This window comes from Aquarana catesbeiana, linkage group LG01 (genome assembly GCF_042186555.1).
Source record: "Aquarana catesbeiana isolate 2022-GZ linkage group LG01, ASM4218655v1, whole genome shotgun sequence".
In the NCBI taxonomy this organism is placed as follows: Eukaryota; Metazoa; Chordata; class Amphibia; order Anura; family Ranidae; genus Aquarana; species Aquarana catesbeiana.
Genome location: NC_133324.1, coordinates 634,894,365 through 634,919,495, shown reverse-complemented (window position 1 = coordinate 634,919,495; position 25,131 = coordinate 634,894,365). Strand labels below are relative to the sequence as shown.

The following is a 25,131-nucleotide window of genomic DNA, read 5'->3' as shown; positions in this document are numbered from 1 at the left end:
TGTACCCAAGTTAATGGATCAATTGACTGACAGACAATTGAGCTCTTTTCACCTGCAGCTCATGCACAGACAGCCACACCTTACTGACAAGGTAACGTGGTTCATCAAACTACATAGGAGAGAGACTTTAATGGTGTAAAACTATTCAAAAGTTACAAAGTTAAAAACAACAAAAAACAGCTTGAAGCAGGATTTTTAACCTTGGAAAAAAAAGTTTTTCCAGATTATAAGAAGAGACACATTCTGTTTCATTGCTATGTGTTCTTGAGCTGCACACTGTTACCTACAGAAAGGATAAAGATAAAAGTCTGATTATGTGTCATGCTGGGGGAAATAGCTTGAAAAGTAGTGTGGAGAGACACATTTAAGAGGAGCTTCTGCCTTGCTCAATGTTATTGGATTACATACAGGCATATTTAGATTAACTGCAAAGTTAGGTTTAAAAGCCTCTAGTGCAGGGGCCTGAAACTGGTGGCCCTCCAGCTGTTGTGAAACTACACGTCCTATCATGCCTCTGCCTGTGGGAGTCATGCTTATAACTGTCAGCCTTGCAATGCTTCATGGGACTTGTAGTTTCGCAACAGCTGGAGGGCTGCCAGTTTAAGACCCCTGCTCTAGTGAGCACATTTTTTTAATATTTGTTGGCATGGGACTTGTAGTTTCGCAACAGCTGGAGGGCTGCCAGTTTGAGACCCCTGCGCTAGTGAGCACATTTTTTTCTATTTGTTGGCAATGGAAGCTCCGAGACTTTTTTTCCTCATAATATTAGTAGATCATGTAAGCCTGAAGCACTTACTCTTCAGTGATTCATGGCTCTGTGCATATCAAAAAATATGTTGCTTTTTGGGGAAACATCAATTAAGACATTAGTTTCCATGCTAAAATCAGTGCACCTATGAGAAGGACTTGCAGCAGATTTATAAATTAATTGTCCACTTACAGTGGGGACAGAAAGTATTCAGACCCCCTTACATTTTTGACTCTTTGTTATATTGCAGCCATTTGCTAAAATCATTTAAGTTCATTTTTTTCCTCATTAATGTACACACAGCACCCCATATTTACAGAAAAATGCAGAATTGTTGACATTTTTGCAGATTTATTAAAAAAGAAGAACTGAAATATCACATGGTCCTAAGTATTCAGACCCTTTGCTGTGACACTCATATATTTAACTCAGGTGCTGTCCATTTCTTCTGATCATCCTTGAGATGGTTCTACACCTTCATTTGAGTCCAGCTGTGTTTGATTATACTGATTGGACTTGATTAGGAAAGCCACACACCTGTCTATATAAGACCTTACAGCTCACAGTGCATGTCAGAGCACATGAGAATCATGAGGTCAAAGGAACTGCCTGAAGAGCTCAGAGACAGAATTGTGGCAAGGCACAGATCTGGTCAAGGTTACAAAAAAATTCTGCTGCACTTAAGGTTCCTAAGAGCACAGTGGCCTCCATAATCCTTAAATGGAAGACGTATTGGATGACCAGAACCCTTCCTAGAGCTGGCTGTTCAGCCAAACTGAGCTATCAGGTAAGAGGAGCCTTGGTGAGAGAGGTAAAGAAGAACACAAAAATCGCTGTGGCTGAGGTCCAGAGATGCAGTGGGGAGATGAGAGAAAGTTGTAGAAAGTCAACCATCACTGCAGCCCTCCGCCAGTCGGGGCTTTATGGCAGAGTGGCTCGACGGAAGCCTCTCCTCAGTGCAAGACTCATGAAAGCCTGCATGGAGTTTGCTAAAAAACACCTGAAGGACTCCAAGATGGTGAGTAATAAGATTCTCTGGTCTGCTGAAACCAAGATAGAACTTTTTGGCCTTAATTCTAAGCAGTATGTGTGGAGAAAACCAGGCACTGCTCATCACCTGTCCAATACAGTCCCAACAGTGAAGCATGGTGGTGGCAGCATCATGCTGTGGGGGTGTTTTTCAGCTGCAGGGACAGGATGACTGGTTTCAATTGAGTGAAAGATGAATGTGGCCAAGTACAGGGATATCCTGGACAAAAACCTTCTCCAGAGTGCTCGGGACCTCAGACTGGGCCGAAGGTTTACCTTCCAACAAGACAATGACCCTAAGCACTCAGCTAAAATAACGAAGGAGTGGCTTCACAACAACTCCGTGACTGTTCTTGAATGGCCCAGCCAGAGACCTGACTTAAACCCAATTGAGTATCTCTGGAGAGAACTAAAAATGGCTGTCCACCAACGTTTACCATCCAACCTGACAGAACTGGAGAGGATCTGGAGAGGAATGGCAGAGGATCCCCAAATCCAGGTGTGAAAAACTTGTTGCGTCTTTCCCAAAAAGGCTGTATTAGATCAAAAGGGTGCTTCTACTAAATACTGAGCAAAGGGTCTGAATACTTAGAACCATGTGATATTTCAGTTTTTCTTTTTTAATAAATCTGCAAAAATGTCAACAATTCTGTGTTTTTCTGTCAATATGGGGTGCTGTGTGTACATTAATGAGGAAAAAAAATGAACTTAAATGATATTAGCAAATGGCTGCAATATAACAAAGAGTGAAAAATTTAAGGGGGTCTGAATACTTTCCATCCCCACTGTAAATAACTGCCTACCTCTCCATTAGATCTACAAAATCAGAGCATATGCTGTTAACAAGAAAAACTCACCTTGATCTGTAATATCAGAATTTCGTTGGCTTCGCCCAATAACAGAAATTGTGGCATTGACAGGCTTCTTTTGGACAGGTGCTTTCTTCACAGGAGCCTTCATCTGTTTTTGAAGTTTGGCAATATTGGTTGTGATATCAGTTAGGGATTTATCTACATAATCCGTTAGGTTTAACAAAACAGTCGACATCTTAATTTGTATTAATGAATTTATGAGCTCCTCAAAGCCTTTCTGTAAACTTGTCATGTTTGGCTGAGCTGCTTTAACTAGTCTCGGCACACTTTCATTGACTTTCTTAACCGTGAGGAATACAGTTTGACATAGGACTTTTGCCTCATTTGCAGTTTTATTCAGCTGTGGTATGCTTGTTGAAAGTCGGACAGATTTAAATTCAAGAGCTTTGATTCTAGAATACAGGTATACTTCCTGCTGGACATTTTTTTGATTGGTAAGAACTTCAAAAGTTTTTGCTTTTGGTAAAGTGGTAGGATTAGCCAGGATCATATTTACTTGGGATTCTATAGTTTGTACCCGAGAATCACAGCTCTGCACATTAGTAACAGAAATGTCTACCTTTTCCTCGATATTAGTAATGTTTATTTGACACTGAAGCAATCTAGACTGTAAATTATTTATCTTCTGTGACAACTCAAGAAAATAAGGAGACATGCTGCCTTCACCTTGACTTGATACAACATTATCATTTACAGATGTGCTGTCATATTTATGGATTCTAGGTGCAGCGGTCAGGTTTTGCAGAGTTTCATTCAGCATTGAGATGGCTAACACAGCACTTTCAAGTTTCTCAATAGTAGCATTAGTGGAAAGCTCAGCTTTACTTTGTATATCAGAAATCTCTGACTTTGTCACAAATTCATCATGGATAGAGTCAAAAGCATCATTCATTATGTCCATGGTATTATTAAGGCCATCTTCAACTTCCATGATGCATTCGTTAAAGCGCCTTTCACAGAGTTCTTTGTGGTATTCAGCTTTGATTTGAAGTTCTTCTTGACCTTTCGTAAGATTGTGTACTACTGAATTTAGGGTATTCAGAAATGCTGTAATGTTTTGAATCTGCTCATTAACTTCACTTACATCTTTTTTGTGTTCATAATCAGTTGTCATGCTAAACGGAGCCCCTTTTTCAATCAAAGGTTGAAGTGTTTCCATGTCATAACATAGATCGTTAATCTGCTCATTCATCTTATCAATTTTATTATCCAAGGGAATGACAACATCAGAGACTGTTTTGTTTAGGACATGCATATTGTCTTCAGTGTCCTTTAACTGTTTCTGAAGGTAATTTTTACAGGTTGAAAATTTGTCTTCACAAGCTTTTTCGATTGATTGTTTCTGAAGATCCAAAGTAATGGTAAGGTTATTGATTTTGCTGTCTTGTGCATAAATATCATCATAGAGTTGAAGCATCATTATATTCTGTTTTTTCATCCTCTCTTGTAGAGCCAAAATATATTCTGTTACATTATCATCATTGGACTTATTTGGTGGCAGTACACTTTGTTCTTTAGCATGTTCTTCAGTCAATAACTGATCATGAATTTCCTTCATTTTGCTCAGTGTGCTGTTGAGAGTTTCAAAATAATCTCTGTTCCTAGTTTTCTCATGGCTTAAGTCTTCTTCCAGAGCAGTATGCTTTTCTTCCATCTCTTTAAAGGAGGAGGTGCAGACAAAAGCAGTATTTTTTAAATGCTCTATCCGATTCTTTAGTTCCAATACATCTTCATTGCTTGCCTTGTTTTCCTCTTCTTCTGCACACTTTTGATGGGCAGAAGTTATTGTGTTATTTAAATGTTTTACAGATTCCTTGATTTTTTCAACTTCAAGAGATGTTTCAGACATACTTTTGTAGATCTGGGCAATAGTTTCTTTCATGTCCATTTGCAAAATGGCAAACTGATCTTTAACAATATTTTTGATGAGCTCTGTAAGACTTTTGGCCATTGGATCTGAAATGAAAAGATATAATGTGAAATATAATGTATTTTGTAAGGTAGCTATACAGTAGATGACTTTATGCTATTACTGTAAAAGCCCAGCTTGTTGTAGTAACAAGTCCTTCGCTCATGATATGTGCAGTTATATTTCACTTTCAGCTAAACCTGTTAATGCAATCCATAATTGTGTTTAGACATTACAAATCCTTACTAAAATCAAAAAGGGTATTTACATTCATGTTCTATTTATTAATGTTAGAGCTTGATATAGGTTCTGATCATTCTCAAATTAATTCAGCTAAGCCATGACTTAATTCTTTATCTGGCTGGACATTGCTGATTCCACATAAACCTATAGGGACACACAGACTGTGGGGATGACACTTACAGGAGCTACAGTAATGTGCAGTTTAACAGTTATGGAAGTATCTTGGAGTAGAAATTTAAATTGTTTGATGACTGAAATGGATCACAGAGCTTATTGTTATTTGCACACTAAAAGATCACAACCAGCTCACTTGATAAGCCGTTAGTAGTGGGTAAACTTAATTTACATGGACAATGGTTGGCTGGTAGCCTTGTGGACCACTCGCTGAAAATGGCCAGATCTCATGTCTGCATGCATCTAATCACTTGGGTACATGTACCTCTTTAACATGCGCCTAAACACTTAGATACATGTTTTTACATGCACCCATGCCAACTGGTTCAAAGTGCACATAAATGCCTTCTAGGACCCAGGCCAGCATCTTAAACGTAGTATATTTTTACCTTTGAGGAGTGATTGCAGATTTGTCCCTTTATCAGCATCATTGATCTTCTCCTCCAGGGAATACAGTGTTCTGTGCATGTTGTTCAGACTAGAGGAAATGTTCTCCACATTTCGATGAAGAAGAGTCAGCTTCATTTCTTGGTTGTAAATCTGATCTGTCAGTTTTTGCTGCAGTGCTTCATATTGGCATTGTGTGAAAAAAAAATGGAGCCTTTATTAAGGGTATAACAGCTTAATGTAGATAAAATAGATCAAGGTACTCCTAAAGAACCATTGATAATAATTATTTGTCTGTATCTTTGTTTCTCTGTGTGGAAGACACTGTTTTGCAGATGTATATGTCATCAATAATGGGATATTGCTAAGAAAGTACAATTATTACATTTATAAAGGGCATTATTGTTAATGAAGTGATGATGGAAACACTGAAAATGATGTATACACTAAAAATGAGAGTACATACATTAGAAAAAAAAATTTAAATAGCCTGTTTTTCTTTCAGGCTACAGTTCATATTTATAATTTTTACATAGAACTTGAAAGTTCCTTACAGCACTTGAGTTGGAATTTAAACGTATGCAGGGGCAGGAGGCGGAGCCTAGCGGAGCAGACATGCATTGTTAGAGCTCCACACCGCTGAGGAGAGAAGAGAAGGACAAAGCGGAGCCTGCAGACTCAAAAGGTATCCATTTGAACCTTTTTGCCCCTGGGAACAAACTGAAAGTTTGGGCAGGAAATATGGTACTGGGAGGAAACCGTGGCAGAAATAAAAATCACCTCACAAAGAGCTCACAGGCACTCACTGCAGCTGAAGCAGCTCCAGTCACCTCACAAGATACAGCATCAGGGCGCTCTCACAGACAGAAAATGTCACAGCAAGACTCTCCATTTGAGTCAGATACAGAACAAATCCTCTCACAAACTTCTCCACAAGCCTCCTCAGTATCCCCAGTAATATTATTACAATTTGAAAAGATGCTTCATAAGGCTTTAAAACAAACCTCAGACCAAATAACAAAAAGCCTAACCAAAGAAATAAGAGAGCTGGGAAACCGCACCGCAGCCTTAGAAATAAAAATGGATGAAATTGAAATTACAACCCAAGAAAATATAACAGAATTGGAACAATTAAAAAAAGAGAATTTAATACTTCAAACTAAGCTCGAAGATTACGAAAATAGAGCCAGACGTTCAAACTTGCGCATAAGGGGAATACCTGAAACTGTGACAGACCTGCAATCTACTATTACTGCTCTATTACAAGAACTAAAGCCAGATATCCCTATTGAACGTTTAGAACTGGACAGAGTACACAGAGCCCTCACAGCCAAAAAGAAAGATGGACCCCCACGTGATATAATCACAAAATTTCATTATTACAGAACGAAAGAACAAATACTAATTGCTGCAAGAGAAAAAAAGGAACTTAATTTTCAAGGACACAATTATCAAATTTTTGCTGACCTATCCCAACTTACTATTACTAAAAGACGATCCATGAAACCCCAACTAATGGAACTGCAACGCCACAACATTATGTATCAATGGGGCTTCCCCTTTTCAGTCAGATTTAACTACCAAGGTACAATTTACAGAAGCAGATCAACAGATGAACTACAACAAACCCTTTTAAAATTAAATCTGACAGAACCCACAAGCAGCAAAACTCCCACACGCAGAAGAATGGCATCATCTTCACCTTCAGGCAGCACCCAGAAAATTTCAGAACAAAATGGGAATCATCATTCTCACAAAAGAGGCCGTTATACCACATCATCCATGGACCAAGAAGATTCAATGGACTGACATCCTAATTCCTGATATCTCTTCATTTATTATACTAGAGATGGTTCTCTATAAAAAACCTGTATTTATAACTGAATGTAACTGCATTCTGATAGTCACACACTGTGTGGGATCATGTTACATTCCAGTTATATTTCTTATTACTTCTGATTCATATAGCCTTAGAATATATAAGTGAAATAAGGAAATTCTTGTTCAATTATATATTATCAGGTAATAACAATAGATTTATTACTTTTTAGGACAAATATGTTCAATAATCCAGAAGTAATGGAAGCTTTTTCTTTCTTTTCTTAAAACAAATATATTATTACCTAACTAGTTCCTAGAATTATGTTTTTGTTTATTCTAATCTGAAGCAATACAACCTCAATTTTATGTGTTAACATATCTAAACAGTTACATATGAATAAAATATGTAATTGTTTACTCTAAAAGGGTTAAAATCCCAAAATAATTCAAACTATCTTCATCAATACCAAAGTTATTAACAGTACCTTTCTAACTGAATTATTTAGCCTAGGGCAAGACTAACCATATACAACCACCCTGGAATAAATAATTTCAACAAAAACTATATTCTGCACTCTAATTAATGAAACATCATTTTGATGTCTTTTAACATAGCACTTCTCTCCTGTAAGCGGAAGATCCGTGTACCCCCATTAGCCCTCCTCATTCTCCCAACCATATTATGTGGGAGTGTGACGAAGGCACTTATTCCCCTGAGAGAGATATTTATTCTCTTTCACGGGTAAATTGTGATTACTTGCAAAAAACAATTTATACAATGTATCATCTAATCTCATATGTTTTTTGTTTACTCTTTACTCCAGAATTCACTGGTTTCTTTTCTATCTATTCATCTCTTCAGTCCACACAGGTTGATCTGCGCAGTCAGCTCTGCATAACAAAAAGTAAGTCAAAACTATTTGATCTATTGCCATGGCACCACTGAATATACTTTCCCTGAATGTTCAGGGAATAAATGTCCCTCAAAAAAGGACCAAAGCCTTCCGTACTTTCCATAACAAGAAGGCTCACATAGTATGCCTCCAAGAAACACACTTCACCAAAGATTCTACTCCAAAATATATTTCTCCTTTTTATCAACAAATTTACACGGCTTCTGCCTTTACCAAGCAAAGGGGAACTCTAATTGCATTTCACCGATCCACACCATTCACCTTATCATCAGAAATTAAAGACCCAGAAGGTAGATACCTGATACTCATGGGTTATATAATGGATACAGCAATCACGGTGATTTCCTACTACGCTCCTAACAAACAACCTACACCATTCCTCTCACATATATTACAAGTGATTAATACACACAAAATAGGAACAGTGATAATGTGTGGGGATTCTAACCAGGTCCTCCTCCCATTTCTAGATAAATCACCTTTTACACCATCCAAAATAACCTCTAGATTACCTTTTTCTCAACTTCTTTCCAAATACAATCTGGTAGATTCATGGAGAGAAAGTAACCCAATGAAAAAGAAATTCACTTATTTCTCGCACCCTCATCAAACCTTCACCAGAATAGATCATATTTTTCTAACAATAGGAATGATACCAGAAATTATTGCATCAGATATAATTCCGATTCCGTGGTCTGACCATAATGCAGTATACACTACTATAGCCTCAGCCATACCAAAAGCGCATGACCCAACGTGGTACTTACCGGACATAATGCTCAAACACCCACTACATCAGATGGCCATTGAACAAGCTTTAAAGGAATACATATCAATTAATAATACAACAGACATCTCCCCAATAACACTGTGGGAAGCTCATAAGCCTGTCTTGCGTGGTACAATACAAAGACAAATGGCAATATTTACACGGGAACGCAAAAATCTAGCAAAAAAACTAGAACTCAATTTTAATGCAGCCTACATATCATTTCAAGATAATCCATCTCAGAGTACAAAATCTCATCTGGAAAAATCTAGATTGGAATACGATCTATTTCTCACTGAGTCAGTTGATAAATCCCTCAAACGCTCCAAACACAATTTCTACATGAATACAAACAAACCAGGTACATATTTGGCTCGGGCATTAAATTCAACTAACAAATCTTTCAAACCAATACGTTTGAAATTATCAAAAAATGTTTACACTTGTAATCCAGTTAAAATAGTCCATAAATTTCACTCACATCTCGCAACTTTATACAAGACAAACAATGAATTTAATCCTACAGAGGCTGAATCCTTCTTCTCAAAAATAACCTTACCTGAGTTATCTCAGAATCAAAAAAGCAGTTTGGATGAGCCTATAACTATAGATGAAGTTGCTAACGCCACAAAAGACCTAAAACTTAACAAAAGACCAGGCCCAGACGGCTACTCGGCTTTATACTATAAAACATTCTCAGAAATACTCTCTCCCATTCTCACTGAAACTTTTAACAAACTTCTAGATGGACATTCTTTTTGGCAAGAAACACTAATGGCAATTGTTTGTATGATCCCAAAACCCCTTTCTGATGATACTTCCTGTGTGAATTATCGGCCTATCTCTCTGTTAAACCTCGATATTAAATTATTAGCAAAAATAATAGCAAAACGCCTCAATAGCATTATAGGAAAATTAATACATAGAGATCAAGTAGGCTTCATGCCAAATAGACAGGCAGGCGATAATATACGCAGGGCAGTGTTATTGGCACATATTGTTAAAAAACGGAAAATCCCTTTATGTTTTCTATCTCTCGATATTAAGAGGGCATTTGACACAGTATCCTGGCAATATATGCAATATTCATTACAAAAATGGGGTTTTGGACCCCACTTTTTAACATGGATCAAAGCATTATATAATAAACCCAAAGCCTATATAAAATATGCTGGATACAAATCTGAAGCCTTTAATATCGAAAGAGGTACCCGACAGGGTTGCCCATTATCTCCCTTATTATTTGCCCTTATACTCGAACCCATGGCCCAATACATCAGAACAAACCAAACTATAACTGGCATTGAAGTAGGAGGTATTACACACAAATTATGTATATTTGCAGACGATATATTACTTTTTCTATCATCACCACAGGTCTCTGGTCCTAACTTAATACCAGCTCTTGATGGATTTGCAGCCCTATCCGGCCTTATGATTAATCCTAAGAAATGCCTAGTGCTTAATATTTCACTCACAAACATGGAATTGATCCCGGCTAGGGCTGCACTCCCATTCACATGGGCAGAAAAATCAATCCCATATCTTGGAATTCATTTAACAGCATCTCATTCTGACTTATTCTCAACCAATTATCCTCCTGTATTAAGACAGATCACAAATCTAATAAAACAATGGTCGCAACTTCCTTTATCCTGGATGGGGAAGATTAATGCAATCAAAATGACTATTCTACCCAAATTGCTTTATCTATTCAGAGTCCTCCCTATTCCAATTCCTTCCTATTTTTTGAGAATAGTACAAAAAAGAGCAACTTCGTTTATATGGGGCTCTTCTAAACCACGTATACCTATACACACACTACATCTTCCCAAAAATAAAGGAGGCCTGGGATACCCTAATTTTACTAACTACTACAGAGCAGCACATTTGGCCAGTCTGTCCAAATACCATGCAAAACAGGAAATCCCATTATGGGTATTTATAGAGGCTTCAGAAAATGACCCTCTATTAATATCAAATTTATTATGGCTTGATCCTAAAGACCGCTTTAAAATTCATAATCCCATAACTAAACACTTCTTATCTCTCTGGGATAAACTAAAAATCAAATATCAGTTACAATCTCCACACAATCCTCTCCTTTCTTTTATCAGAAATCCGGCCTTTTATCCGGCATGGATCTACCCAAATTCTTTTAAAGCTTGGACAACATCAGGCATTCAGATACTAAATGACTTCATAGCATCTAAATCATTCCTTTCATTCCCATCGCTTAGAGAAAAATATGATCTACCAAACTCTGAGATATTTAGATATCTCCAAATCAAAAATTTCTATACACCATTCCTAAAGGGGGATACACCATTATCCCAATTATCCCATTTTTGAATCAATCTGTACAAAAGATCCATTTGCTAAAGGTACAATTTCATCACTTTATAATCAATTATATGGAGTAGCAAATCTTAATAGACCCTCTTACGTTCAGAGGTGGGAGGAGGACCTGGGACGAACTTTAGAAGACACGGACTGGTCTAACATATGGCTCACATCTAAGTCATCTTCACCCAACATCTTAGCACTGGAGACAAATTATAAAGTCCTAACTCGCTGGTACCTTGTACCCGCTAGAGTGGCAAAATATTCACCTAATACCTCAGCTCTTTGTTTTCGAGGATGCCCAGAAATAGGCACATATTTACACATATGGTGGACGTGCCCAGTAATCCAAACCTTCTGGAAGGAAGTCTTCGTGATTGCATCTAAAATATTTAAAAAAATAATACAACCAGATCCATATTTAACTTTACTTAATCTAAAACCGGAATGGTTAACACTCTCTCAATTCAAACTAATGATCCAACTAATAACGGCTGCAAAACAAACAGTGGCCAAGGCATGGAAATCTCCTACATTGGTACTAGCAGAAACAATTCACAGAATGAATAATATAATGTCCCATGCTAAGATGGTAGCCATCGATCAAAATCTAATTCCAAAATTTGAAAAACTTTGGCATCCTTGGATAAAACAACAGTTCCTGTCAAACTTCAATGACTCTGTCCTGTTGCCATGGTAACAGATTAAATGACTTACAGAGACACCCATTCTAAGGCTTCAAAGAGAACTAAAAAGAATAATAAACTGACGAGCGGGACAACCTTGTGGACCATACCTCTACCTTTCAACCCTTTTTCTTCTTTCTCTTTCCTTTTACGTTTAAAGCTCATTATCAGAATTTATTTGACCTATATACACTCTACTTGTAAACAATATGTATAGTAGGTATAAATCATTTAAATACCTACAAAAGTAACTAAGGAAATTATATATATCTTTAATTTAGGTTTATGTGAACCCAATGTTTAATATTTGAAATTTCATGATATTTACCTATATAAACCCTACTGTAAAACAATGAGCTTACTTTATAGATCCTTGTAAACTTACTTTATGTATCTTTATAACATTGTATACTCAATAAACTTCTTTTGACAAGGAATTTAAACGTATGCACTTACTACAGTTGTTAGACTGAGGCACTTGGCAATTTGGCTTTCTTTTAGTTATCCTTCTCCCATCACACTTCCAGACACTGAGTACAGCGCTTCATTGATGGGGAGACCACCTTGGGAAGTCTATGGGGCCAACTACTATGATCAGCATGCTGCAGGGCAGGGTTTGGGGAAGTATGCTGTGATTTAAAGTGCTGCCAGAAGTTTCATTCTGAAAATACCAAAGCTCTTCAGTGCAGCCAGGGAGGTAAGTATAAATTACACCTTACACTTCATTTCCCCAAATGTTTAAAAAAAAGCCACAGGAAATTTACAGACGGGACAAAAAAATTCAGCAATCAATAATGTTATGTGAAAGGTGATTCACTGTACTTTCAATATCTTTATGCAATTTAGAAGAAAAAATAATGCTGTTCAAAATGCTTGGCCTATAACAAGACATACTGCCTTTCTGCTACCAGATATTGCTTTCATGTGGTCATAACCACTTGTAGCCATTCATGCACTTATGCACTTGTGCACTTATTTGTGAAGAAACTCCAGTTATATACTCCTTCAGCTTCCTTTCAAGCAAAATAAATTAGAAGTACTCATATTGTGCAATTATGCCCCTGGCATCTTTACCCTTACTATTGTTACCATTAATGTTATTAAGAGTTGACTAACCTTGGTCATACATTGCTGCCTTTCTGTCTTCAGAATCGACTGTATTAACTGATAAGCTGCTTTCCGCCTGGCTTTCATGTATCTTCCGCGGAAGCTGTTGAGCTGAAATGCAAAAAAGCAAAACTTCACTACATTAACCTTGATTCAAGTGTAAACATTTTAGCTTTTCATTCAGAATATCTTTTCAAATAATCTATAAAAAGTGTATAAAGACATTGTAAAAGATGTCCTCGGCACATTTTATTAAAAATATATTTACAGGAATTCGTTTTGCAATTTACCCTTTGATTTAAGTTACTTATAATGTGCTTTGGAGGTGGATGGAGAATGTTAATAGTCTTCACAAAATAAGGATAAAATCCCTAGATTTGCTGAATGTGAAACAAGTGTGTACAGGTATAAGAGAGCAATTCAGGGTCATGGGTCCCCATACAAATCTAGGACTCGCCATTCAAACATGGAGAATGTTTTAAAAATGATTGGTGTGGGGAAATACATCAATTGCCACATTATTATAAATGGGAACAAATGGGTGGATGTGGGCGATGAATGCCCTTTATAAATGTGATGGATCTTATAATAGGTTGTCAAGAGTGAGAAAATTGCAAGTAATGGGAATGGAGTGTGAAGAATCAGTCATTGCTTTATGAATATGGGGCTTGTCTTTGACGCTCAAATCACAATTGTTATAATCATGTGCTGGACTGTAAACAAAAAAGAAAAAACTAGGCTAGAGGAAATGCTGACTTTAAAAGGCTAGAGGTTTCCTGGTGGACAATGAGTGGGAAGATGTTGCCCATCCTCTATGGTTTCTTGTGTTACTAGACAGAAGTGGTAAACATGTGGTTAACACTCCTATACTTGGTGACAAGAGTCAAGAATCAACACTATATTTTCCAAAAAAATGGAGCATTCTGGCAGCTAGAACTTTTTTTTTTGCTTTTGTCACAAGCATCATACTGGCTGCCAGAGCTGAACAAAATTGGACAATTTATAGCCCCCTAAGTAAGTTTGCAATAGACAGAGTGAAATTGGTCTGGTTCAACAGGGACTGACTGAATTCCAATCAATGCCTGGCCTGGCTGTGTGACAGAAGTCGGTAACTTTCGTGACCTCTGTCAAAGGGACATATTGGAAAACTTTTGACAATATGTGGCTGCAGAGGCTGATCACTGTACTCTGATAGTGGCAGAGAGGAGATTCCTCCATCCACCTTGCTTTGCCTGGATGGAGGATTAGCTTTTAAACTTTGGCCAATTGAAGAGTCTGAAGGAAAAATCTTGCTAGGACAGATTTAAAAGTGAAGGAGAAAGCTGGCAGCACAAATCATTCTTCGGACACTGCATAAAAAAAGCAACATTGGATGCAGAAATCATTCAGGAAGTCTTGTCATTTAAGTCTGAATTTAATGTGTAAGCAGCATATAAAAGTAGACCATTTTATATTAGGAGTAGACCCTGTGGCTGTCCTAAGTGCTGGGCAACATTGCAGACTGGTCCGACGGAATGAATCCGACCCTGTGTGGGCTTCATCGGACCTTCAGCGGACTTTTTCTGACGAAAATCAGACGGACTTTAGATTTGGAACATGTTTCAAATCTTTCCAACGGACTCGAGACAGGTCGAAAAATCCATTCGTCTGTATGCTAGTCCGACGGACAAAAAAGGACGCAAGGGCAGCTATTGGCTATGAACTTCCTTATTCTAGTCCCTTCTTACGTCATCACATTCATACCAACGGACTTTCGAATGGACTTTAGTCCGTTCGTGTGTGGGCTAGTCTGGTCGTCCGAAAGTCCATTGTAACTCCGTCGAAAGTCCGTTGGAAAGACCGTCGGACGTTTGATACTGAAAAGTCCACCCGTGTGTATGCGGCTTTAGACCACAGTTGGTAGAAGGTCAATTTATTGTCAACCTCAAGACAATCTTTCACAACACTAAAAGCCGTTTTAAAAGCTTTAAGTGAAAGCTGAGAGATCTTTGACTCCCAGGGTGTAAGCAAATTAAAATTAAATCAATTTAGGTTCAATGCAAGTGATGATACTACGCAAGAACTTGTATGCTGACCAAGAACCAGAAAATTACATTTCTACCTGAGTCTTTCAGCACAAGAGATTTTGCTTAGCTTTTTTTTTTTATAGATTTAGGAATATGTCTGTTTGTGAGTTATTATCTAATATGTGTGAATGAATACATTCATATGAAATCTAATGTTCACTTTACTTTAGAACAAATGTAGGTTCCAGGACTAATGACTTACAGTTTAATAATGTGACCTGACAAAACCTAATCATAGCAGTGGCAAACCTCCATGCCTAATATATGCTTAAACAAAAAAAGGAAGAGGAAACAATGGGATTTTATATGAGGCATGTCTACGTCTTTTTGGCAGCAGTCCTTATAGTTAGCACACTTCAGTTCACTGCAGCAATCACACACCATATATCACCTTAATTTAATCACTGGTGTAGGTTCACCTTATCAACAGTTGATTCATCTCACATGGTCTCATTTACATATCCTTGCAGAGCAGTGTGGATTGTCAAGCACACACAAGATTGACATGGTTGTAATATGGTCACCTGGTCTTCACCTGGCTGCTGCCCCCAGTTTGGATGGGATTCCTCACCTCAGCCCTGGGGGAGATCATCATCCCTATCCCCAGTCCTCCCTTGGATATAGGTTGGGCGTCGCAATTGGACCATTTTGTAAATTATAGACCCCCCTTTTTTGATAGATGGTTCTCTTTTTAAAGGGTATCCTATATTTATAGATATATTATTGATTTAATTTCAGAGCATTCTACTCCTGATGAGTGGTGTGAGCCATGAAACGTGCGTCAAATACACTTTGAACTGATGCCCAGACAAATTTGGCTCACTAAGAGCAACTGCTTATGTTTATTATTAATGGATGAATGATCTATGAAATTGTACTGCTAAGCATGTTGTAGTATGACAGACTGCATTTTTTGTTGGACCAGAGTGAACCCAGGCCATCACTATCTACACTTCCTTCCACACTTCCTTCCACATCAGATGAGGCTCCTGAAGGCTAACCTGGGCCTTCCACCCAGGAAGATGTGGAGGAGTGCAGCTTGAGCCAGGTATAGTATTGTTTAACATATTTCTTGTCAAAAATGTAATGATGTTAATTATATGCTATTATTGATCACTAATTTCTGATTTAACAAAGTGGTTTACATATCAATAGACAATAGTAGCCAAAAATGAGTGGGACAAGAATGAAAAATGCTGGGGTCAGAATGATAGTCTTTTCTATTTGGTAATATTTAATTTGCAACAGTCATGAGCTCAAAATTGTGTGTGATTGATGACCAAAAAACTAAAACTATGTTCCATTTTCATACACAAGAAAGTCTCAGCCAGGACGAGGCCGTGGAAAGTCTCAGCCAGGAGGAGGCCGTGGAAAGCAGCCTGACTGAATCCCAGGTTCCTCCCCTCCGCCTTCCAACAAAAAGGACCAGGAAGGCGAGGAACCTGGAGGAGTCAGCGACTGCTTTGATTCGGCAGGCTACTGCGGTCCTCCCAACAATCCCTGGTGGCCCTGAATCGTATGGCTGTCTGACAGCCATTAAACTGGAATGAATGGAGGAGGGCCAATGCCTCATCTATGAGGAGATAATACTTCAGGCCCTAAACAAGGGGACGAGGGGCGAACTCACAACTAAAAGCCACCTGTGTGAGTTGGACCATATTATCCTCCACCATCTCCAGCAACACCACTACCACCTCCAGCAACACCACAACAACACAGCCACCCAACCTACCACAGCAGCATGGAAGGAAGCGTGGAAGGAAGTGTTGAGAGTAATGGCCTGGGTTTGGTGTAGTCTGGCAAAAGATGCAGGCTGTGTAAGACCACAGCCTCGGGACATATATGTCACCTGCTGCTGCTCCCGATCTCTTGGAGTCCTGGACCGTATTGTGCTCCCTATTAAATGGACTCCTCAGGTTACCAATTTTACCTGTCAAATAAATGTCTGCCCTGGGGTACAAAGGCTTCACCAATTCCAACTGTTTCTCCAGTTTTGCCTTCCTCTTTATTTTTTTATGACCCCTAATAAATTTAAAATTTCTGTTTGGACAAATACTTGGTTATGTGTTTTACTTCAAAAAGGACAGTTTGTTAGTAGGCAGGCACATTTCAAAAATACAATGTCAAATTAACAAGGGACACCAACCAACCTCTTTGAGGTAAAAAAATACAAGATAATAATGGTGTTATGGTAACTTGACACACAAAACGACAAAAAAGATTATGGAGATCACTATAAAAAAAAGAAAGATTATTCTGGAGATCTGGAGAAATAAAAATAAAAAAAAGGAGATCACTATAAAAAAATTAAAAAAAAGATTATTGTGGAGATCTTGATAAAAAAAACAACAAAAACAAAGATTATTCATGAGAATACGAGAAATAATAAAAAATCCGTTTGTCAGAACTCTGTGTGAATATCAGCAACAAAGCAACTTCATTATTCTAGCATTCTAAAGAAGAAGAGAATGCGCTGCATTGAAAGATTTCAAAATTTGCAGTGTGACAAATGTGCTATCTCCATTACGAACGCTAGTTTTACAAGACCGAGCTTCCGTCTCATACTTGATTCTGATCATGCACGAACTTTTGTGCGCGGACTTGTGTACACACGATCGGACTTTCCAACAACCAAGTTTTGTTGTCGGAAAATTTGAGAACTTGCTCTCAAACATTTGTGTGCGGAAATTCCGACAGCAAATGTTCGATGGAGCATACACACGGTCGGACTTTCCGACAACAACTCACATCAAACATTTCCCATCGGAAAATCTGATCGTGTGCACGGGGCATTACAGTTTTCTTTGGGCACCATGTCCTAGTTCTATGCCCAGCCCGCAGGTCAGATGTGTAACATTGGCCGTTTGCCTCTTTTTACCAGTTCTGCCACCTTTCATGTCGGGGTGTGGCTAGTGCAAAACACTGGGAATAATTTACTAAAGGCAAATGGGCTGTTCACTTTTCAAGGGGAGTTTCACTTTGCAAGAGAAATTTTCCAAGAGCTTACTGAATGAGGTAAAGCCCTCTGACATACATCATGAATTCATGTGCAAACATGGTTATGCAAATAACCGAGGGTATGAATGTTAAAAGATAAGTTCACGTTTCGAGCATATTACATGTTAACACTCATATGTAGAGTGTAATATATAACTTTGTCCAAGTCCTCCCCCCAAACCCCTGAGCACCCCCTCTCCCTGTGATTGTGGGCTGGGGGTTCCTCTCCCCACACCTGCTGTCACATTTCAAAGTCAGAGCATAATTTGTTCACAGCATTTCTGTGAACAAGAAAATAACAAGTCTTGTCTGCCACAACAGCAGACGACTTGTAGTTCTCAATGAACTGTGAGGGCGCTGATGAGTGCCCTCGAAGTTCATTCACAACACCTGCAGCTCTAAGCCTGTATAGAGGTATGGGCAGGAATCTGTAGGACTTGTCTGCAGGAGCCTGACAATACACCTGTGATCCACTGATCACGGTTGCAATGCTTTGCAGAGTCCTTGGGGAAAAAAGTTTATTGGCACTTTTGTTTTTTGACACTCTAATGCCCCGTACACACGGTCGGACTTTCCGACAACAAAATCCTAGGATTTTTTCCGACGGATGTTGGCTCAAACTTGTCTTGCATACACACGGTCATACAAAGTTGTCGGAAAATCCGATCGTTCTAAACGCGGTGACGTAAAACACGTACGTCGGGACTATAAACGGGGCAGTGGCCAATAGCTTTCATCTCTTTATTTATTCTGAGCATGCGTGGCACTTTGTCCGTCGGATTTGTGTACACACGATCGGAATTTCCGACAACGGATTTTGTTGTCGGAAAAATTTTATATCCTGCTCTCAAACTTTGTGTGTCAGAAAATCCGATGGAAAATGTGTGATGGAGCCTACACATGGTCGGAATTTCAACAACAAGGTCCTATCACACATCCGACCGAAAATCCGACCATGTGTACGGGGCATAATACTATAATTTTTAGTTAGCTTATACAGCTGACCTTCTATAGAGATCAAGACCACAGACCCAACAGCTTTATTTCTGAATAGTAACAATTTGGTTGGTGTTATGTGACAACCTAGAGACATCTGGTGGTTAAATAAGGTAATGCAAAAAAACTACTGAACTGTCTTTTCAAGCAAGTTGTTAAAAAATGTACGTAATCTTTAAAGCGAAGTTCCAGCCAAAAATACAACTCTGTCTTAAACAAAAGGCCTTTTTATGGAGTACAAAGGTGTACTTCTGTCCTAACCCCACCCCATCTGCATCGGCCCCTCCTTCTTTCCCCCCACTGCTGCCTTCTGGAACCTCCAAGAAGACAATGGGGTAATTCAGAAAGCGCAGCGTGACTTGCGCATGCGCAGTAGAAAACCGGCTATGAAGACTGAAAGTTTCCCTTAGTTGCAATGGTGGCGCCATCGGCTTCGGGGGGGCCAACATCACGAGATCCCTGTACAGGTAAGTGTCCTTATATTAAAAGTCAGCAGCTACAGTATTTGTAGCTGCTGACTTTTATTTATTTTTTTGAGGCTGGAACATTGCTAATAGATTAAATATAATTACTAACTAGCTTTTCCTTCTGCTCTTAATGGATTGCTGTCATTAGCCAGTTAGCTATATGTGTAATGACTAACACGTATATTGATGCAGTATTTTTTTTTCTATATTTGTTAAGCTGGGGCAGCACAGGTATTTTTTAGACCTTAAAGCAGTATTAAAGTGTTACTAAACCCATAACAGTAACATCTGTCTGTATATGCAGCATAGCATGCTTGTTATACTCACTGTGGAACTTAAGAGGTTAATCCTCTGCATTGCGTAAAAAGGCTCTTTGATCCTTTAAGGACAGATCCTTCCCCCCTGCACTACCTATCTTGGCAAGGCCATATAATACAGTGAGGGTAGCCATCCTGCACATGCTCAGTTTAGTCTCTATTGCTGGAGAGAACATTTCCTGTTTCAGTTGAACTGTTCAGGTCACATGATATTAACATCACACATGTGAGCATGTATACAGGCTGTAGTGGAAATCTCCTCCTACCTGAAAACTCAGCACTGGACAAACTGTGCAGTTTATCATGTGACCATGGTATGCAGATCAGCGAAAAAGGTATATAGTGGCAATATTTTAATGTAAAAAGAAAATTTGTAAGCTGTGGGCACTGGTGGGAGAGGAACTATTTTCATATTACTGGGTTTAGTAACACTTTAACCACTTAAGCCCCGGACCATTTGGCTGGCCAAAGACCAAAGCACTTTTTGCGATTCGCACTGCATCGCTTTAACTGACAATTGCGCGGTCGTGCGACATTGCACCCAAACAAAATTAACGTCCTTTTTTTCCCACAAATAGAGCTTTCTTTTGGTGGTATTTGATTGCCTTTGCAGTTTCTATTTTTTGCACTATAAACAAAAAAAGAGCGACAAATTTGAAAAAAACACAATATTTTTTACTTTATGCTATAATAAATATCCTCAAAAAATATATAAAAAAAAACATTTTTTCCCCTCAGTTTAGGCCGATTCTACATATTTTTAGTAAAAAAAAAATTGCAATAAGCGTATATTGATTGGTTGGCGCAAACGTTATAGCGTTTACAAAATAGGGGATAGTTTTATGGCTTTTTTATTATTAATTTTATTTTTACTAGTAATGGCTGCGATCTGCGATTTTTATCGGGACTGCAACATTATGGTGGACACGTCGGACAATTTTGAATTGTATTGTATTGATTAAAAAATTTTAAAAAATGAATTTAAAAAAATTAAAAACTGCATTGATTACTGTAAAAATGTCACTGTCAGTGAAGGGGTTAACCACTAGGGGGCAGTGAAGGCGTTAAGTGTACCCTAGTATGTGTTCTAACTGAAGGGGGGAGGGGACAGTGCAGGGGAGATACAGAGTATGAACAGACTATCTGTCTGCTCTCCCCTCAGAGAATCGTTTACACACACAGATCCTGGTTCTCGGTGTGTCCTGAGCGATCGTGGGAGCCCGACGGTGATCGCAACCGCCGAGCACTCGCATCAGCCCCGTGGGCGAGCAGGGGGCGCGCACGCGCCCCTTTGTGGCCGTCTATGGTAGCGACGTACCATGATGGTGATTTGCGCAGCTGAGCTATGTTGCTGCAACACAACTGCGGCGGCTGGTCGGCATGCGGTTAAATCCAAAAGCAAATATTTATTGAATTGCAGATTACCAATTCTTAGATGTGGTGGCTGTATTACTTTTCTTTTTAAGCTTTCTTTCTTTTATTTTCACCTGTTGATTTAGCCAGTGACTCTGTTTTTCTTTTGTTTTTAACAGAACAAGCTGTTTTGCAGATTTAGGATTTGAAAGGGTTAGACAACCCATTTACACTGGCAGGGGTGCTTACAATGGCCATCTTTTATTTATATAAAACTTTTATCCTTTTGGGACAAAACAAGTTTAACCTTTGGCTTAAATCTGTATAGTGTATTTAAATCTGCTAGTACATCTAACACTAGCCTCCCCCCAGATTGACAATGCCTATATTACAACAGCATGTCCTGACACTTTAACATTGCATGGCCCACTGGAAAGACAGATGATAGTTACTGGCATAATCTTAGTCTCCTTTCCAAGCAGACACTCTTTTGGGACAAACAGTGCAGACATATAATAGAGAAGACAGAGATGACATGCTGTTTCAAGTTTTCAAGCATTTCACTTTGCTATTTTTCTGGTGTGGTGGGTGGCGTAATTGACAATGCATTTACATTGGGGGGGACACTGTTTTTTTATTTTTTAATAAAGGAATTGTTAAAAACTGTCTCTGTGTTTTTATTCCTTTTTTGGTGAATGGGTAGGGGTACATAGCCCATACCCCATACTCATTCACATGGGAGGGCGGGATCTGGGCGCCCCCCTGCCCCAAAGCACTCCCCATATGGCCCTGTATGGTTCAGGAGGGGGGGGGGCACACGCTCGCCGCCCCCCCACATTTCCTGACTTGCCAGGCTGCAGGCTCAGATAAGGGTCTGGTATGGATTTTGTTTTTTAAAAATTTTGGCATGGGGTTCTCCTTAAAATCAATACTAGACCCGAAGGGTCCAAGCCGTTTTTTTCTTTCTTTTTTTTTTTTTCAATAGCCGGGTGGAAGTAATTGCAAACACGAGTCAATTTATATGTTATTTGACTTGTTTTGTTTTTTTTTTTCTTTAGAAATGTAAATTTTTCTGAAGCCTGTTCTATGAATGCTACAGAAGTGCCACTTTACAGGCACACTAAGGTACTATATTTAAAGAGTTTTTCATTTTTTTTTGTTGCACTATAAGCATTATTAACCACTTCAGCCCCGGAAGAATTTACCCCCTTCCTGACCAGAGCACTTTTTGCGATTCGGCACTGTGTCGCTTTAATTGACAATTGCGCGATCGTGCGACGTGGCTCTCAAACAAAATTGACGTCCTTTTTTCCCCACAAATAGAGCTTTCTTTTGGTGGTATTTGACCAATTCTGCAAATTTTATTTTTTGCGCTATAAACAAAATAAGAGCAAAAATTTTGATATTTTTTACATTTTGCTATAATAAATATCCCCCAAAAATATATAAAAAAACATTTTTTTTTCTCAGTTTAGGCCGATATGTCATCTTCTACATATTTTTGGTAAAAAAAAAATCGCAATAAGCGTTTATTGATTGGTTTGCGCAAAAGTTATAGCGTTTACAAAATAGGGGGTAGTTTTATGGCATTTTTATTAATATTTTTTTTTTTTTACTAGTAATGGCGGCAATCAGCGATTTTTATTGTGACTGTGACATTATGGCGGACATGTCGGACATTTTTGGGACCATCGTCATTTATACAGCAATCAGTGCTATAAAAATGCACTGATTCCTGTGTAAATGACACTGGCAGTGAATGGGTTTACCACTAGGGTGCGGGGAGGGGTTAAGTCAGTACTAGGGAATGATTACTAACTGTAGGGGGGATGGGCTAGCTGTGACACTACACTGATCTCTGCTCCCGATGACAGGGAGCAAAGATCAGTGAGCCTGTCACTAGGCAGAATGGGGAGATGCAGTTTACATCAGCATCTCCCCGTTCGTCCTCTCTGTGAGGCGATCGCGGGTATCCCTGCGGCGGTCGTGTCCGCGGGACCCGTGACCCGAATCACAGAGCTCCCGCCCGGCGCGCGGGCGGCGGCGCGCACACGATGGCACGGCGGGAAATTCAAATGGATGTTCCTGTAAGCCCATTTGCCCAGCCGTGCTATTCTGCCGACGTACATCGGCGTGCGCTGGTCGGAAAGGGGTTAAAATCACTGCCCTGAAAAATCGATCATATTTAAAAACTGTTTTTGCATTGATACTTGTCCCCCAGGGCAGTACCCAGACCCCCCATACCCCTTTTATGGCCAATTACTTGCATATAAGCCTTCAAAGCGGGCACTTTTGATTTTTTTCGGCTTTCTGTCTTTCTGTCCGGCTCCCATAGACTTCAATAGGGTTCGCCGATTGGGTTAGAACTCTTCCCCTGTTCGAGAGTTCTGCTGCGAACCAAACAGAGGGTTATTTTGCCCATCTTTAGTGTCAAGCTAAATTTGCCTAACATCCTATACCATAACCAGGGGGGTGCTACACCATTGATGCTAATACGGTAGAAGTGCTACATTATATTTATTGTTTATAATCAATGTATTTATATATCAGTCTTGAACGCTAACAGCTGTAATTTAGTTTGATATACTAACGCTGACACTCTTGATTACTTTAGGTTGGGTTCACACCTGTGCGATGCAGGAACCAGCATGATTCCAGTGCTGCTTCCCGCATCGCATAGGACTCACACTACTCAATGAGAACCACTGCGGGTATCAATGTAAAGTTAATGATACCCCCAGATCGGTTCGCAGATCGCAGTGCAAACTGTGAAATGGTACAGGAATCGGATTACATGCGGAACAAAATAAGGGTTCTACACATCTTGGTCTGAATGCGATGCAAATTCAGCCACACAATATGGCTGAATTCGCATCGCACAGACATCGCATGTGATCTGCACAGCAATGCAGCCTGAATCTGTTTTCTTTTTAACCACCTGTTTCATTGTCTACCAAGTAGCGCTGCTGATGCTTCCTAAGTAGTTCTTCAAAAAAATGATTACCATCAGCTATCCGTATGTCAAAGTCTTCAATAAAAGATGCAAAAAAACAACTGCCAAAAAAATGTAAAATGAATCACTTTAGAATTTTTCTTCAAAAAACCTCTATATAGATTTGTGTGCTGGCCAAAAAGGAGTAATGCCATGTACACACAGGCGGACTTTTCGACTGGACTGGTCCGACGGAACGAATCCGTTGGACAATCCGACCGTGTGTGGGCTTCATCGGACCTTCAGCAGACTTTTTCTGTCGAAAATCAGACGGACTTTAGATTTGGAACATGTTCAAATCTTTCCGATGAACTCGAGTCCGGTCGAAAAATCCGTTCGTCTGTATGCTAGTCCGATGGTCAAAAAAGGACGCAAGGGTAGCTATTGGCTACTGGCTATGAACTTCCTTATTCTAGTACCTTCGTACGTCATCACGTTCATACCAACGAACTTTTGAACGGACTTTAGTCAGTTCGTGTGTGGGCAAATCCGGTCATCCGAAAGTCCGTCGTAACTCCGTCGAAAGTTCGTCGGAAAGATTGTCAGACGTTTGATGCTGAAAAGTCCGCCTGTGTGTACACGGCTTTAGATGTGTTTGAAAACTCAATAAAGGGCTATCTTTTTTGCTACAATTTCTCTAGCCTTGTGCTTTTCTTAAAGTGTAATCATCTATAATGTATATTATCATTGTTATACTTGTTCATGGCATCCACATAGAAACATCAGGAAAACAGTGTGCTTACTTAACATTAGATTAAATTCCCAACTTCCTCTGCTAATAATTTTACCATTCCTGTGTGTCTACTTGGTTCACTTTCCAGAGGCTTGAATAGAGACTGTCTAATGCCCCGTACACACGATCGGATTTTCCGACGGAAAATGTGCGATCGGAGCGTGTTGTCGGAAATTCCGACCGTGTGTGGGCTCCATTGGACATTTTC

At 39.2% G+C, this 25,131-nt stretch overlaps 1 protein-coding gene across 1 annotated transcript in view; it reads right to left on the bottom strand.

The window, feature by feature from the left end:
* The window catches only part of MMRN1 (multimerin 1), a 314,347-nt gene that overhangs the window by 17,080 nt on the left and 272,136 nt on the right, over positions 1–25,131 (bottom strand). Inside the window, exons 4-6 of the mRNA XM_073601042.1 lie at positions 13,012–13,113; positions 5,365–5,541; positions 2,635–4,605 (exon numbers count right to left, since the gene is read on the bottom strand). Of these exons, the coding sequence (XP_073457143.1) occupies positions 2,635–4,605; positions 5,365–5,541; positions 13,012–13,113 (2,250 nt within the window). The remainder of the gene's footprint in view (positions 1–2,634; positions 4,606–5,364; positions 5,542–13,011; positions 13,114–25,131) is intronic.